At 40.0% G+C, this 14,563-nt stretch overlaps 1 protein-coding gene across 3 annotated transcripts in view; it reads left to right on the top strand.

Moving 5' to 3' along the window:
• The window catches only part of PCDH15 (protocadherin related 15), a gene marked incomplete at both ends in the record, with an annotated part of 382,058 nt that overhangs the window by 271,858 nt on the left and 95,637 nt on the right, over nt 1-14,563 (top strand). For all 3 annotated transcript variants that reach the window (XM_080620329.1, XM_080620327.1, XM_080620328.1), the window contains 2 exons: nt 4,071-4,211; nt 6,175-6,287. In XM_080620329.1, the coding sequence (XP_080476455.1) occupies nt 4,071-4,211; nt 6,175-6,287 (254 nt within the window). The remainder of the gene's footprint in view (nt 1-4,070; nt 4,212-6,174; nt 6,288-14,563) is intronic.

The raw sequence follows: 14,563 nt of genomic DNA, 5'->3' as shown, positions 1-14,563 counted from the left end.
GTTATTGTTGCATTGTACTTCTTACCATTTTTCCTGACTTCTTGCATTATAATTTCTCTGCAATCTGTCTATGCCTGTTGAGAGTTATCTCAACAGTGTACATGTGCACCCTCCACAGCCTCTTTGCCCAAGCCCTCTGCGTGCAGCTTGATCATCTGACGTAAATGTTGGGAACATTTTTGTACCTATCAGCTGTATTACAAATGAACGTCGTTTCCCCAGAGCAAATGGAAAATCGAGGAATTATGCAACAGTAAAAGAAATAAATGAAGCTGGATGAGCTTTAGATCTAAGTTTCATATTAATCTTGAACTGTCTGGTAAACTTTGATTTGACAGAATGAACACAGCTCCTGCCAAGTACTATCCTTGCTCTATGGTTTATTTAAGAATATTATCTACTATATTCAAGTTTTGCTGTAGACAACAGGACTGCATCTAAATTCATTTATAAAGAAGACAAAAGATGATTAATATTTGAGATAATTTAAACTTGCTTCTCTGGAAAATCTCTCTGGAGATTTTTCTAATTACATTGGTGCCAAAATATAGTAAATGAAAAAATAAATCCCTTCTTTGTTATTTTCAGAAATGACAGAAGTGTTCTTGATCGTCATATCAGTAACAATAACCTGATGAGATTTTTGTTTATTTAATAACAAATTAGCTAGAGTGTGCAGGTTTAATGATAATGATAGCTTTTAGTCTTCCAAACAAATGTGAGGACCATTACTCTGAAACCAGATAGAGTGGATTTCAGCAGGTAATTTCCTCTTAATTATAATGTTGAAGAAAAATGACTGACTCAGGGAATGCCGGGGGGAAGTAGTATAATGACCTCTGTTATGATATGATCTCTGAAATTTCTCATGTTTTCAAGGATTTGTATTCTTTAGTGTGTATGGACCCATAAAATACTTTTAACTATTAACACGGTCTTTCGTATATTACTTCACTACACACCAAACACATCTGGCAGACCCACTTCTGAATTATTAAAGGTGCTGAGCTGAGCACTTCTGAGCACTTTTTTGAGCACTTTAGGCAGCACTGGAGCAGTGTACTATCTAATAAACTCTTCCTGGGCCAGATTTCCGTTAAGGACTCAAAGAGGCAATGGCTTCATCACTGCTGCAGTTAGAATCGTCAAGAAGAACAGCTGTGCAAATCTTCCCAGAAACTGTGAATTTCTCAGTTGCATCCAGCCCTGTTCACTTCTGTTTATGTGCAAGGTGTTATGTGCACAGGGTTTTACGGGGGAGGAAGGCTGAGATGGCCTGGTTGCCTCGTCCTCTGTCTTACTCTTCAAATTAAGTCTCACTAGGCTTGTCTTAGGAAATATTAGACTTGGCCTTATAGCAGCTATAAAATTCTTACAAGCTACTTATAATTTTAAATTTTAATAAATATTATTTAATAATCAGTCACTTTTCTCTCATTCAAGCATGGTTTACTCATTGAATAGTCCTACTACACATCAGAAGTTAATGTGGCAAAATCTGACATGTTACACAGCTCTGTAGCATTCAGTTGCATGGTGTAAAATGCCTGTACTAAACCCATTCCAGTAAAGCTTTTAGTTTAGATCATGCATTTTGACTGCATTTCAGTGCACTTTTGTTGTATCAACGAAATGTTGATATGATACAGTGAGCTTAAACCACTTCTGCAGCTCTTTCTCTTGGTATTTACCAGAGTAAATTTCCTGTTTCCTAGTAGTTAGTAGCTGACATGGTACATTGAATAGATTCTCAATAACAGCAAAGCTGCTTTATACCACATCATTAAATGCAGAAGAAAATTATTGATTCACTATTAATGAAACTGTAGGCTCTCATATTTTGCATACAATGTCAAGGTTAAAACCTCATCTGAGGTCTAGATTCAGAGGCATTAAGAAAGTGAAATCATGTTGATAGAGCCCAAGTTTCTTAGTGCTTCTATGAATCTACTCCCACATTGTTTAAATTTTGTGAAATGTCACAAATGTCTACACATCCAGGTAACACAGACTTTCGTTTAGTGAAAAATAATTAGACATCAGTGTGCAAAAAAAATCCTTTCTTTGCTTTAAAGCCCTTCTTTGATAACCCTTCTTCTACAGCTCTTTAATATATAGTTTATATTCATACTGGCTTCACTGCTTTTGTAAGCTGCTGTTATGTCACCTTTTAATCTTTGAAAACAGTAGATTACTATCAATTCTAGTGAAAGGGCACTTACTGAAAATAAACTGTTAAAAATTAATGTCTCCCAGACATTCTCTGTAACCTGTCCATGGTACAGTTCATCTAGTAGGAAAAGAGTTTGGGTGATTGCCACCAGAAGTGCCTGATGTCATCAAGAGAGACTTCAGGGCATTGTGGTGACTGATTAAGGGATCAGGAGCACAAGTAGTTTCTCCTCTATCCTTCCAGTTGCAGGGAATGATGAGAGAGGAAACAGGAAGAGCTAGCAGATCAATACCTGGCTCCAGGCCTGGTGTCATGGGCAGAATTTTGGGGGTCTTGGACATGGGTCAATTTGCACATGAGGCCTGCTGGCAACAGATGTGGTACACCTGTCTCAAAGGGGGAAAAGGATTTTTGCACAGGAGTTAGCAGGGCTCATTGAAAGAGCTTTAAATGATATTTGATTGGGGATAGAGACAAAACCAAGCTTGGCAGAAATAAGCCTGATGGTAGCATACCAGTGTTTGAGGATTAGTGTGCTAGTGATGTCCTTTGGTCTGCCTTCTTGGTGGAGGTAGGGGATGCTGATCCAGGCAGCAGCAAAGATGCAAGGATTATTGAGGTGGTTGAAACAGCCTTTGACACCATTTCTCACAGCATTCTCTTGGAGCAACTGGCTGTTCATGGCTTGGTTGGATGTACTCTTAACTGAGTAAAAAACTGGCTGGATGGCTGAGACCCAAAAGTGGTGGTGAATGGAATTAAGTCCAGTTGGCAGCTGCTCGGTAGTGGTTTCCCTCAGGGATCAGTACTGGAACCACTTCTGGTTAATATCTTTATCAATGAACTGGACAAGGGGATCGAGTGCACCGTCAGTAAGTTTGCAGATGACACCAAGTTGGGTGGGAGTGCTGATCCACTTGAGAGTAGGAAGGATCTACAAAAGGACCTGGACAGGCTGAGTCGAAGAGCCAAAGCCAACTGTATGAGGTTCAACAAGGCAAAATGTCCTGCATCTGGATCACAACCACCCACATCTGGATCACAACCAATGCTACAGGCTCAGGAAGAGCAGCTGGAAAGCTGCTTGATGGAAAAGGACCTAGGGGTGTTGGTTGACAGCTGTCTGAATGTGAGCAGTGTACCCAGATAGCCAAGAAGCACCCCAGATCCCTGGCTCATGTCAGAAATAGTGTGGCCAGCAGTACTAAGGAAGGATTGTCTCCCTGTGCTCAGCACTGGTGAGGCCACACCTTGAATATTGTGTTCAGTTTTGGTATGTAAAAAAGTCCATTTAAGCTTCATGATGAGTTTGCCCAGGCAACCTAGGACTGTCTTCATTTCCTTTCCTCTAAAAGAGAAGTGCGTGAATGTCACATAGACAGTCATGTATGCGGAACTATAGTCTGACATTTCAGAAAATAATATAACATACATTTTTCCATCTTCAGTGACAAGATACTGTGACTTTCAGGACAAGCTGGATAAGTGTTAAAGTTTTTAGAATATTTACAAGTTTCTTGAACTTCAGAGGAGTTTTATAACATTAGCATTTTTGAAAGGTATATTAACCAACATTAAGCTGTGCCTATCTTCTGTTATTTAAAAATTGTATTAGTTATAAAACAGATTACTGCTTCTGCCTGTATTTAAGTAGATGCACTTTTCAGCTCTCTTGTTTCCAAACCTGTGGTTATTTTCTTACTGGACCTCTCAGATGTCACGTATTTTGGGTGGAAGCAGAGGGCATGCTCAGTAACAAATCCAGTTATAAGGAAGACAAACAGAAAGTTTTGTTCGTGATGATCTGATTGCCAGTGTTGCTTTTTAATCCTTTACTAACTTAATGAGATGTGTAAAAATAAAAAAATATGTAAGTTGTTTTGTTCTTGCCTTACAGGGCACACCAGCAAGTCGAGTCCGATACAAAGTAGACGTTGTCCAGTTTCCTTACAGTGCTAGCATTTTTGACGTGGAGGAAAACTCAGGACGTGTAGTAACCCGAGTAAACCTAAATGAAGAGCCAAGTACAGTGTTTAAGGTATAAACTCATATAGCTGTTTATTATTAGTAAGTGTTGCCTGTATTTGATAGATTTCCTTCTATCTTTGTGTTTCTCTGTGTTGTTTTATATTGCATAGAAAGATGTAAAATTTTGATTTTGTTCATTTCTTTACTTTCTTAATTTCTTCCTGGCACATGTTCTGTGCTTTTTTAATTTCAGAAACATTTTGAATGGATATGATTGCTACTGTTAGGAGGATGGAAGAAATAGGGAGGCAACCTCATCTTTTGAAAGTTACCTTGCTGATCTCTTTTTTTTCAACAGGGCTGTCATCATAGTAATTTTGTGAGAACTTCTTAAGAATAACAAGATATCTTGTAAAGTTATTGTACAGTGGATGGTTTGGTACTTCCTGTTCACAAGTCTGCTGTCTTTAAGGAGATTTAGATTACTATTGCGTTGTTATCGTTCCTGAAGAGTCTCAAGTGTAAATAGTATGGATTAAGTTATTATTTTAATCAAAATCATTGTGACAGATATCCCCCTTTAAATCCATAAGTGGAGGTGGTAGTTAAAAATTAAAATTGAAGTGTGTAGGTGTCATACTTTAACCCCAGATGGCAGCTAAGCACCACACAGCCATTTGCTCACTCCCCCCATTGGAACTGGGGAGAGAATCGGAGAAGTGAAAATGAGAAAACTTGTGTGTTGAGATGAAGACAGTTTAATAGGGAAAGCAAAAGCTGTGCATGCAAACAAAGCAAAAGAAGACATTCATTCACTCCTTCCCATTAACAGGTATGTGTTGAGCCATCTCCAGGAAAGAAGGGCTCCATCATGTGTAACAGCCACTTGGGAAGACAAACGCCATCCCTCTGAATGTGTGTGTCCCCGCCTTCCTCCTTCTCCTCCCCGGCTTTATATGCTGAGCATGATGCCATTCGGCATGGAATATTCCTTTGATCAGTTGGGGTCAGCTGTCCCAGCTGTGTCCCCTCCCAACTTCTTGTGCACTCCCAGCCTACTTGCTGGTGGGGTGAAATAAAATATAATAATCATAAAAATCATAGCAATAATTATAATAATAATAGGGAACCCAAAAAGAAGGAGAAATAAAAATTCAGGAAACACAAGTGATGTGCAATATGGTTGCTCACTACCCACTGACTGATGTTCAGCCCATCCTCAAGCAGTGACTGGTGGCTCCCAGGCAACTCCCCTCAGTTTATATACCAAGCAGGATGTTCTGTGGTATGGAATATCCCTTTTGCTAGTTTGAGTCAGCTGTCCTGTCTGTGTGCCTCCACTCATGCAACAGAGCATGAGAGGCTGAAAAGTCCTTGATCAGGGTAAGCATTACTTAGCAACAACTAAAACATAGGAGTGTTATCAGCCTTATTCTCAGACTAAAGCCAAAACACAGCACTGTACCAGCTACGAGGAAGAAAATTATCTTTATCCCAGCAGAAGCCAGAACAAGGATCTCTTTAAGAGGGGGGAGGTAATGTTAATTTTTTTGTTTTGATATCAAACCTTGGTTTTAGATATTAATGTCAGCAACACTTTTTCTGTTTATTGGAAGATACGGTGGTTTTTCAATAAAAAACCGCATAAATGTAGAACAGAATTATATACCATTAAAGAAGGTGAAATTGATTCTGGAGTTTGGAGTGAGGACAGTCTGTGGTTAGATGTGAAGGAAATCCCCTGAAAAATGTACTTGAGGTTGGTGATGTGTTTTGGAGAGGTATTTTTACAAGACTGTTATATTTTAATTCCAGTTTACTGTGTATTTCTACATTTTCTAACAGCTGGTTCAGCTTGTGGGTGGCTGTTACCTTTTTATTTTATGTTTTGTTTTTATGTAATGTATGATTTGTGGTGAAAGAAAATCTCATCTGACTTTTTAGACTCTGAAAATATGAGAAGTATTGTTGCAAGTCAGCATAAAAAGTGTTCATGCCTATAGTAAGAGAGTGATTTTCTGTATTGTTTATAGCTAGTGGTCATTGCATATGATGATGGGGATCCTGTGAAGTTCAACACCACCACTGTAGAAATTGCTGTACTGCAGCCTTCAGTAATTCCACGGTTTACGCAGGATGAATACAGGTAAAGCATTTATTCATTCACATTACAACTGTTCTGGGTTTTTTTTAAGTTGAAATAAGTTCCTGTTTGAATGCTATTCTAAGATATATAGGATACAAAAATACTGTATTGTCGGTGTGGAAGTGCTTCCCCTGCCTATACCTGTACTTTTGTACCTTCTGCTGTTCATTTTGGCTCACGGAAAGCAATAAGACACAAAAATAAGGTTTGAACAAAATTACCAAAACCCTTATGTACTTAGAACTGATAACATGTTTACTGATACGAACTATTCTTCAGGAAATATATTGAGTGCTGCTCTGAGGAGAGAGCAGTCAGCACTCAAATCCAGCAGAAGTATGACTCTGTGAAATTACATGCAAGACTTCTTTGCAGCACTCCTGTTTGACAAAGTGAGGGTGGCAAAATACTTGAGAGTTCTTCTTTCTCTTAGCCACAAGTTATTTTGAGGCCAGCTATTCCCTAATCATACTAGATAGTGGTGCAATTTTATTGTCTTAACAGGTTGTCTCCAACTGAAAAGATCTGGACTATAGGTGACAATGACAGTGAGGAAAAGCTTGTTTGAAATTATCGTCTCAGAAGCTGTTGAAAATATTAGTCATATTTGAGTGTGTTTTGATTCTGTAAACCATTTATGTAGGATATGAGATAATTCAGACTCTTTGACATTAGAAGGGAAGATGATAGTTATTACTACGGCTTCATGATTTGATAAAGTTTACCCTTTGGCAATTTAATAAAATCAATCCCATTTTCTTAAAATTAAGGTTAAAAAAATAGTGCAAAATATGATTATTTTGTTAAATTTTGTTACAGAGAGTGTGTTCATAGATGGTTTGACATCTGTGTGATAGTAGGAAGTGATATGATCAATGCAACCAGCCTCCTGATATCAAGAAGTTGCATCCTTGCTGCAATATGTGCTCTTGATTCCAATGCAGTGACATTAGCAGTATCAGAATATAGCAGGGTTTTCAAAATAGTATATTTTCAAAGCAAACTACTGCAGAAAATTAGAAAACAGAAATTGAATATAATATTATTGGCTTCAGCAGACCTTAATGAGAGGATTTTCTCAGCTGTCTTAAGGAGTTCAGACAAAAAATTCATGATATTCATGCTATTTTTCCTCATTATTAGAATATTAATGTTTTGAACCAATATCTTAAAAAAAATTAAAAATAGCAAAATACATTAGTCCTCTACTAATGTCGTAATAAATCTTGAAACAAATATGAAATCTGAAGGAATAGTGCAAAATTATAAACTTTGCACATAATGATAGTGCAAATTATAATATTTTGAGGAAGGATTTTTCTTGAGAGGGATAATTCTTGCTGCTTCCTGTATTTTATTTGTTATCTTCAAATGTAGTTTAAGTAATGTATCAAAAGGTAGTCCTTTGAAAATATTTCCATTGGTTACTATAATTTCAGGTATCATGTCAGTGCATCAATTTCTGAATAATATTTAAAGCCTTTCTGTAATAGTCTTAACTTCTGGGCTACTATTTGCAAGACAAAAGTGAACAGGTCCAATATGCATAGCTGTGAGGAAAAAAATATAAAATGTGTAGCTACATTTAACAAAGGATATGAAAATATGGTACTATGAGACCTTTCCATGACACTCCACTTTTTGGGTAAATTACAAAAGCTAATTTATCTAGCCTCAGGAGCCAGACAGGGGATTGGAGCCGCTAAAGAAGACTCTTCACTGCTAGAAGCATATTTAGTAATGCACTTTGTTGCCTTTTTCTTTTATAACTTTATTCCAAATGGCCTTCACCTTTAAGGAGCTTGTCTTTGAATCTTATCTGGTGACAAATGTGATCACCAACAGTATGTTTTGGAAGAGGCTACCATGCAGCCTCAGTTCTAGACTGCTCAGGCCAAATCCAGCTCAAGCCTAGCCTCAGAAGTACTTGGAGCACTTTGTGATCCACCTTTCCAATGTCAAAGAGGTATCTTGCAGTTATGTCAACCAACAGAACGTTTTTGTTTGCAAGATTGTAAGAAGCAACTTGCAGGTTCAGGAGCACAGGCAAAGTTTGCATTGCCTTCTGAACAGTGAACTGAGCTCACACTTCATGAGGCCACCTTGAGCTTCATTTTTATCTTAGGGTAGGATAAAACTTTTATCTCACTGCAGTGAAGAAAGCTTGCAGAAATAAGTGGCTCATATCCCATAATACCCTTAGATGACTACTGAATAACCCATGTTATCTTCTCTTCCGTGCAAATTCATCAGGATTAGCTGAATAGCCTAGTTTCTCTTTCCAAAGAAATAGTGCTGTTCCATTCTTGGTAAATTCTTTGATACACACCATTATAAAAAAACGCCTTAAATCTTTTGGAGACAGCAAAGGCATTCACTCATTTTCTTCAGTGTCAGAAATTACATGAAAAAAACCTCATAACTTTCTGGTTCAGTTCTGAAACTCCCTCAAACATTTTGGAGCAGGACTAGTTTTGATTCCTGAGGTTTTCAGGGATTGTCACAGTCTGCAAACTGCACTTCGTGTTTGGTTTCTCGACAGTGATGCAACCCAAAGCTGGCAGGTTTCGTATAACCTTGTTTTTCATTTGACATAGTATATCTTTAGGGTAAATGTCAGTAGAGAGTCATAGTGCTGCTTGCCAAATGATAAACCACTGGGTGCGGATACAAGAATTTTTAAAGGATTGGGAATTAGTGGCTTTAGAGTGGATTAGTACTGAGCTTTGCTTGCATAATTATCATAATCTGGATGATTCCAGCACCATTTTAGAGCTGTTTTACAAACTTCATTTCTGTGTATTCAGAGAAAGGTCACAGTTGAACAGTTTTACAGAATAAAGCTGCCTGTGCAGTTGCAGCATGTATTCCAAATCAGAAGTAAATAAAAAAAAAAAAATAGGAGAGAGGGGACCAGATGGCATGGTCAAAAAGGCATAGCCTCATTAGGCAGATAGGGAGATAAAAGTATAACTCTCCCTTGAGCTGTTGGTCTGGCGGGTCTCTGATGTCAGAAGTACACCAGTACATTTGGGTCTCTGCCTGGAGTCCTGTTCATACTAACAGAGGCTTTGATTTATTATTTGTGCCTTACAGTGACTTCAACACAAGGCAGCAGTCAAGTAGATGAGCATTGGAGATTTCAATTTTAGTCACTACCTCTCCTTCTGCATTATTCCATAATTCGGGGTAAATTAATTAGTCTCTTTTTCCCCTCACCATCCTTGTTTGGATTGTAAATTATACTGGAGACTTCTAAATGCTGCTGCTCTATACATATAAAACAGCAAAGGGAACCTAAGATCTCTCAGAACTATGAAATACAACATGGAGCAGTTGCTTTATGACAAGTGATAAAATGTAGTTCCTTCCTAATGACTAAGATAGATGACGCTAAAGTAACCCCTTTTGTGGGAACTAGCCAAGCATCCCAACAGCCTGGGTGCAGCATACTTTAGCACATTTCTCCCTGTACACTCAAATCCTGTTAGAAGCAGAGCAGCATCAGCCAAGCAGGTCTGCTTGATCTGGTCAAGCAGCTTGTGAAGATGCCACCCCAGGGGCAGAAGCAGTAGCATAGTTAATAAGGGCCAGATGATGCATTCCTAGTGCTCGTTGCACGTGGCCATCTTCTGAGGACATCGATATACACTGCAAAGCTCACAGATGTCTCTCTCTAGTGCATCCTTAAATGTGAGCCTGACTGCCTTCACTGGACTTCAGCTGGTACTGCAGGCTATCCCAGTGTTCCTAGCCTACATCTTCATTCTGAAGCCACAGAGTTTAACTGCATTAGCAATGTGGATCCTTTCCCCTTGGATCCTTGTCTGTCCTTGTCATGGATATTAAATATGACTTTCAGAGAGATGACAGCAGCAGTAACTGCTAAATAAAGTGTTTTCCAAACCAAGCATTATTTGCTTGTTCCACAAAACGCAAAGTGTGAAGAGGCAAAAATCAAAAAGAATCAAAGGTCTGTAAGATGCAGACATTTAATTGTAGATGGCTAGTCCACCTCTGAGCCCACTTGACCTTTTGCTGCCCGGGAAGGACATTGCTGCTGCTGCTCTTCTCACTGCATCTCCCTGCAGAATGGTTGGCAGTCAGATTTTTCTGGTCCTACAAAACACTGACAGCAAAGGGAGGCACAAGTGCTGAACCTGATGCATGGGGTGGTTGTCAGCAGTGTACGGTCAAGGCCTGAGCTGCTACTTCCACTGCTTCTCTCCAGTGAAAGTGATAGGCTGGAGAGCAAGAGCCCAAAATTGCTGGATACAGCAAGGTAATGAAGAAAGTAGTGCCAGCAAATGGCATGTGAGACTTCTGCATTGCTGCCCAAATCAGGCTGTGGCCATTTGCAGAGTTTAGTAAGGTTTTTAATGCTGATTTTGATCTCATTTTACTTAGTACTGGTGAAACAGCCACATCTTTGGCTTCCTTGGAAGTAAGAAGAGACCAAGAAAATTGGATAATATTCAAGGATCACCTCCTTCAAGCTCAGGAGTGATGCATCCTGACAAAGAAGAAGCCAGGCAGGAGTGCCAGGAGGCCTTCATGAATGACCAAGTAGCTCCTAGGCAAATTCCAGCATAAAAAGGAGGCCTGCAGAGGGTGGAAACAACATAGCTTGAGAGGAATATAGAGAAATAGTCAGAGCAGTCAGAAATCAGGTTAGGAAACCTAAAGCCTTGACTGAACTCAATCTGGCTAAAGACATTAAGAGCCACAAGAAAATCTTCTATAGGTACACTGAGGTTAAAAGGAAGACAAGGGAAAATACGGGCCCTCTCCAGAAGGAAGCTGGAGACCTGGTCACCCAGGACATGAAGAAGGCTGAGGTACTTTTTTGCCTCAGTCTTTACCAGCAAGAGCTCAAGCTACCCTAAGTCACAGAAGGCAAAGGCAGGGACTGGGGGAATAAAATGCTGCCTGCTGTAGGAGGAGATCGGGTTCAAGGTCATCTAAGGAATCTGAAAGTGCACAAGTCCATGGGACTTACAAGATATATCCACGGGTCCTCGGGGAGCTGGCAGGTGTAGTTGCCAAGCCATTATCCATCATACATGAGAAGTCGTGGCAGTCTGGTGAAGTTCCTGCCAACTGGAAAAGGGGAAATATAACCCCTGTTTTTACAAAGGGAAAAAAGGAAGACCCAGGGAACTACAGGCAAGTCAGTTTCACCTTGGTGCTCAAAGCAAGGTCACGGAGCAGATCTTCCTGGAAACTGTGCTAAGCCACTGGACAGTAAGGGAGTGATTGGTGACAGGCCAGCATGACTTTGCTCATGGCAAATTGTGCCTGTCAGGTCTGGTGGCCTTCTACAATGGGGCAACAGCATTGGTAGATAAGGGAAGAGCAATTGGCATCATCCACCTGGACTTGTACAAGGCATTTGACACTATCCTGCATGGTACCCTTGCCTCTAAATTGGAGAGGCATGGATTTGGTGGATGGGCCAGTCGGTGGATACGGAATTGGCTGGATGATCACACTCAGAGAGCTGTGGTCAGTGGCTCAATGTCCAAGTGGAGACTGGTGACAACTGATGTTCCTCTGGGTTCGGTATTGGGTCTGGCACTGTTTAACACCTTTGTCAGTGACATAGGCAGTGAGATCAAGTGCACCCTCAGCAAATTTGCTGATGACACCAAGCCGTCTGGGGCAGTTAACATACTGGAGGGAAGGGATGCTTTGATAGTCTCCAGAGGTGGGCCCATGCAAGTCTCATGAACTTTAACAAGGCCAAGTGCAAGGTCCTGCACTTAGGTCAAGGCAATCTCAAGAACAACCACAGGCTGGACAGAGACTGAATTGAGAGCAGCCCTGTGGAGAAGGACTTGGGGGTGTTGGTTGACGAAAAGCTCAACATGAGCCGGCAGTGTGTGTGCTTGCAGCCCAGAAAGCCAACCATATCCTGGGCTGCATCACAAGCACTGTGGCCAGCAGGTTGAGGGAGGTGATTCTCTCCCTCTACTCCACTCTTGTGATACCCCACCTGCAGTGCTGCATACGGCTCTGGGGCCCCAACACAAGACTGATGTGGATCTGCTTGAGCGAGTCCAGAGGAGAGCCACAAAGATGATCAGAGGGCTGGGGCACTTCTACGAAGCCAGGCTGAGAGAGTGGGCTTGTTCAGCCAGGAGAAGAGAAGGCTCTGGGGAAACCTTACAGCAAAGGGGTACCTTTGGGGACCTACAGGAAATACGGAGAGAGACTTTTTACAAGTGCGTGTAGTGATGGTAAAAGGGGGAATGTTTTTAAACTAAAACAGGGTAGATTTAGAATAGACATTAGAAAGAAATTCTTTAGTATGGAGGTGGTGAGGCAGTGGAACAGAGAACCTGTGGCTGTCCCATCCCTGGAAGTGTTTAAGGCCAGGTTTGAAGGGACTTTGAGCAACCTGGTCTAGTGGAAGGTGTCGGTGCTGTGGCAGGGGGGTTAGAACTGGATGACTTCTAAGGTCCCTTCCAACTCTAACCATTCTAGAAGCATTGCCCACTTACTTGGGAAAATCAAATCAGCTGCTTTTAGTCCTCTTTTCCCAGCCTATTATTTTGTTGTCCTGATGGCTCCACCCAGGTCACCTTTTGTCTGAGCAAGTAATTGATCCTGAAGTTTCCATTTCTTCCAAACAAGTAATGGCAGCACTTTCAGTTCTTAATTAACAGATCCTAATTAGCGGCTCTATGAAACAATGAACACCAGATGTGAAGTGAACCTCAGATGAATATAAAGATTTCTTTTTTTTGGCAAGCCTGTTCTCTTTATGAATGTGTTCTCATTTTTAAAAAGTAAAAGTTCAAAGGGACTGGGGATCTTTTTCTTGTTTTGTTAATTAATAAATATCACATCCTCTGCAACTAGAAGGCCATTGCTAATAGCAGTGTACTGCTGCAGCAGGAAATGTTAACCAAAAAGCACCGTCATTGGTTCCTAATTATTGCCTGTGGGCACATTAAACAGGTGTTCAGCCATTTCATAGCAGAAAAAGGAAAATACTGGAAACTTTTAGCTTCTGTTAGTATTGCATTATAGGTCCCCAACCTATTTGAAAAGATGTGTCCACCTGTAATATGAAGTTTGGTTCCAGTTTATGAGGAAATACATAAAGTTAAGAATTTGAGGCTATTGATGTAAATGTAGTGTGGCATTTTAGTTCTCTGAGTAACAGCACTGCTGTGAAAATGTGTTCTGGTTAAAAAAAGAGATTTTGTGGCATGTGGACTTCCTGCAGTAGAATACTCAATAGAATGTTTTCCACTTAATTATGTCTTTCAATGCTACACACAGAGACCATCCAAGCAAATGGCTATGTATCACAGGATTTCACAAAACAAAATTATGGAGGAATATCGGGAGTTACTTGGAAATTTTATTCAAAGAGCCTTTTCCCAGTTGTCTGTTTTGCTGCTGTTAAAAAGTTATTTATAGTCAAATAGTTATTCTCATTGTGAAATAGGAAATAGGGAATCCTGCACAGTGGTATTGAGGGTATATTTTATGTTTCAGATCTCTTTCATTTGGTGCCTCCTTCGAAGAGGTGCCAGAATACCGCTCACAATATCATGAATGTCTGAAGTCTTACAGAAGAAGCTGTGCTTTTCTTATCATGAGTATCCTACTACTTCGGTCAGCTTTCTTTACAATGTGTGAGAGATAAAGACAAGTACTAAAAGAAATTAGTTATTCCAGGGAGAGGAGCAGAATCATTGATACAAGTTTTAAAAAAGTAAGGAGTCATAAGTTCTGGTCAGAAATGAGGACTGCAGCTGAGAACATCCTTTGTTCAAATAAAGAGCAGAAAAGGAGAAAAAAATCCAAACCATATATATCAGGGATTTGGAGGGGAAGGGAATATTTTTGGGGTTGCTGGCAATAATGAGATTTCCAAAGCTATTCTCTTACTGATTTACTTTTTTCTCTGACATGTTGCTTTGAGAAGTAATTTCGGAATTCATACCTTGCTTTCTATACGTAAGATAACGTTATTCGGGGAATCAAGATGTTTCCTAAACGAAACCATGTGCTGAAGTGGCATTATATAAACTTCTGCTTAGATGCAGTTGGTTTTTCATGAAGCTGCTCATGAGCTGTATTTCTTTAAGCCTCTGTTTAGTTAAGGTCTCATTTTTTCCTTCCTATTACAGTTCACTGCCATTTTAAGTAGTGCTCAGTTGGAGGGTCTTTTCCGCCTTGTAACAGGAGTACTTGGGGTTTTAGTTTTGTCTCTCAAAAGTATTTTGTTTGATAATGGAAGATATAGAGCATCCATTTGG

Source organism: Psittacula echo (assembly GCF_963264785.1).
Source record: "Psittacula echo genome assembly, chromosome: 6".
NCBI lineage: Eukaryota > Metazoa > Chordata > Aves > Psittaciformes > Psittacidae > Psittacula > Psittacula echo.
Note: the sequence above shows the minus strand (reverse complement) of the source record. Positions and strands in the feature narration are given on the sequence as shown.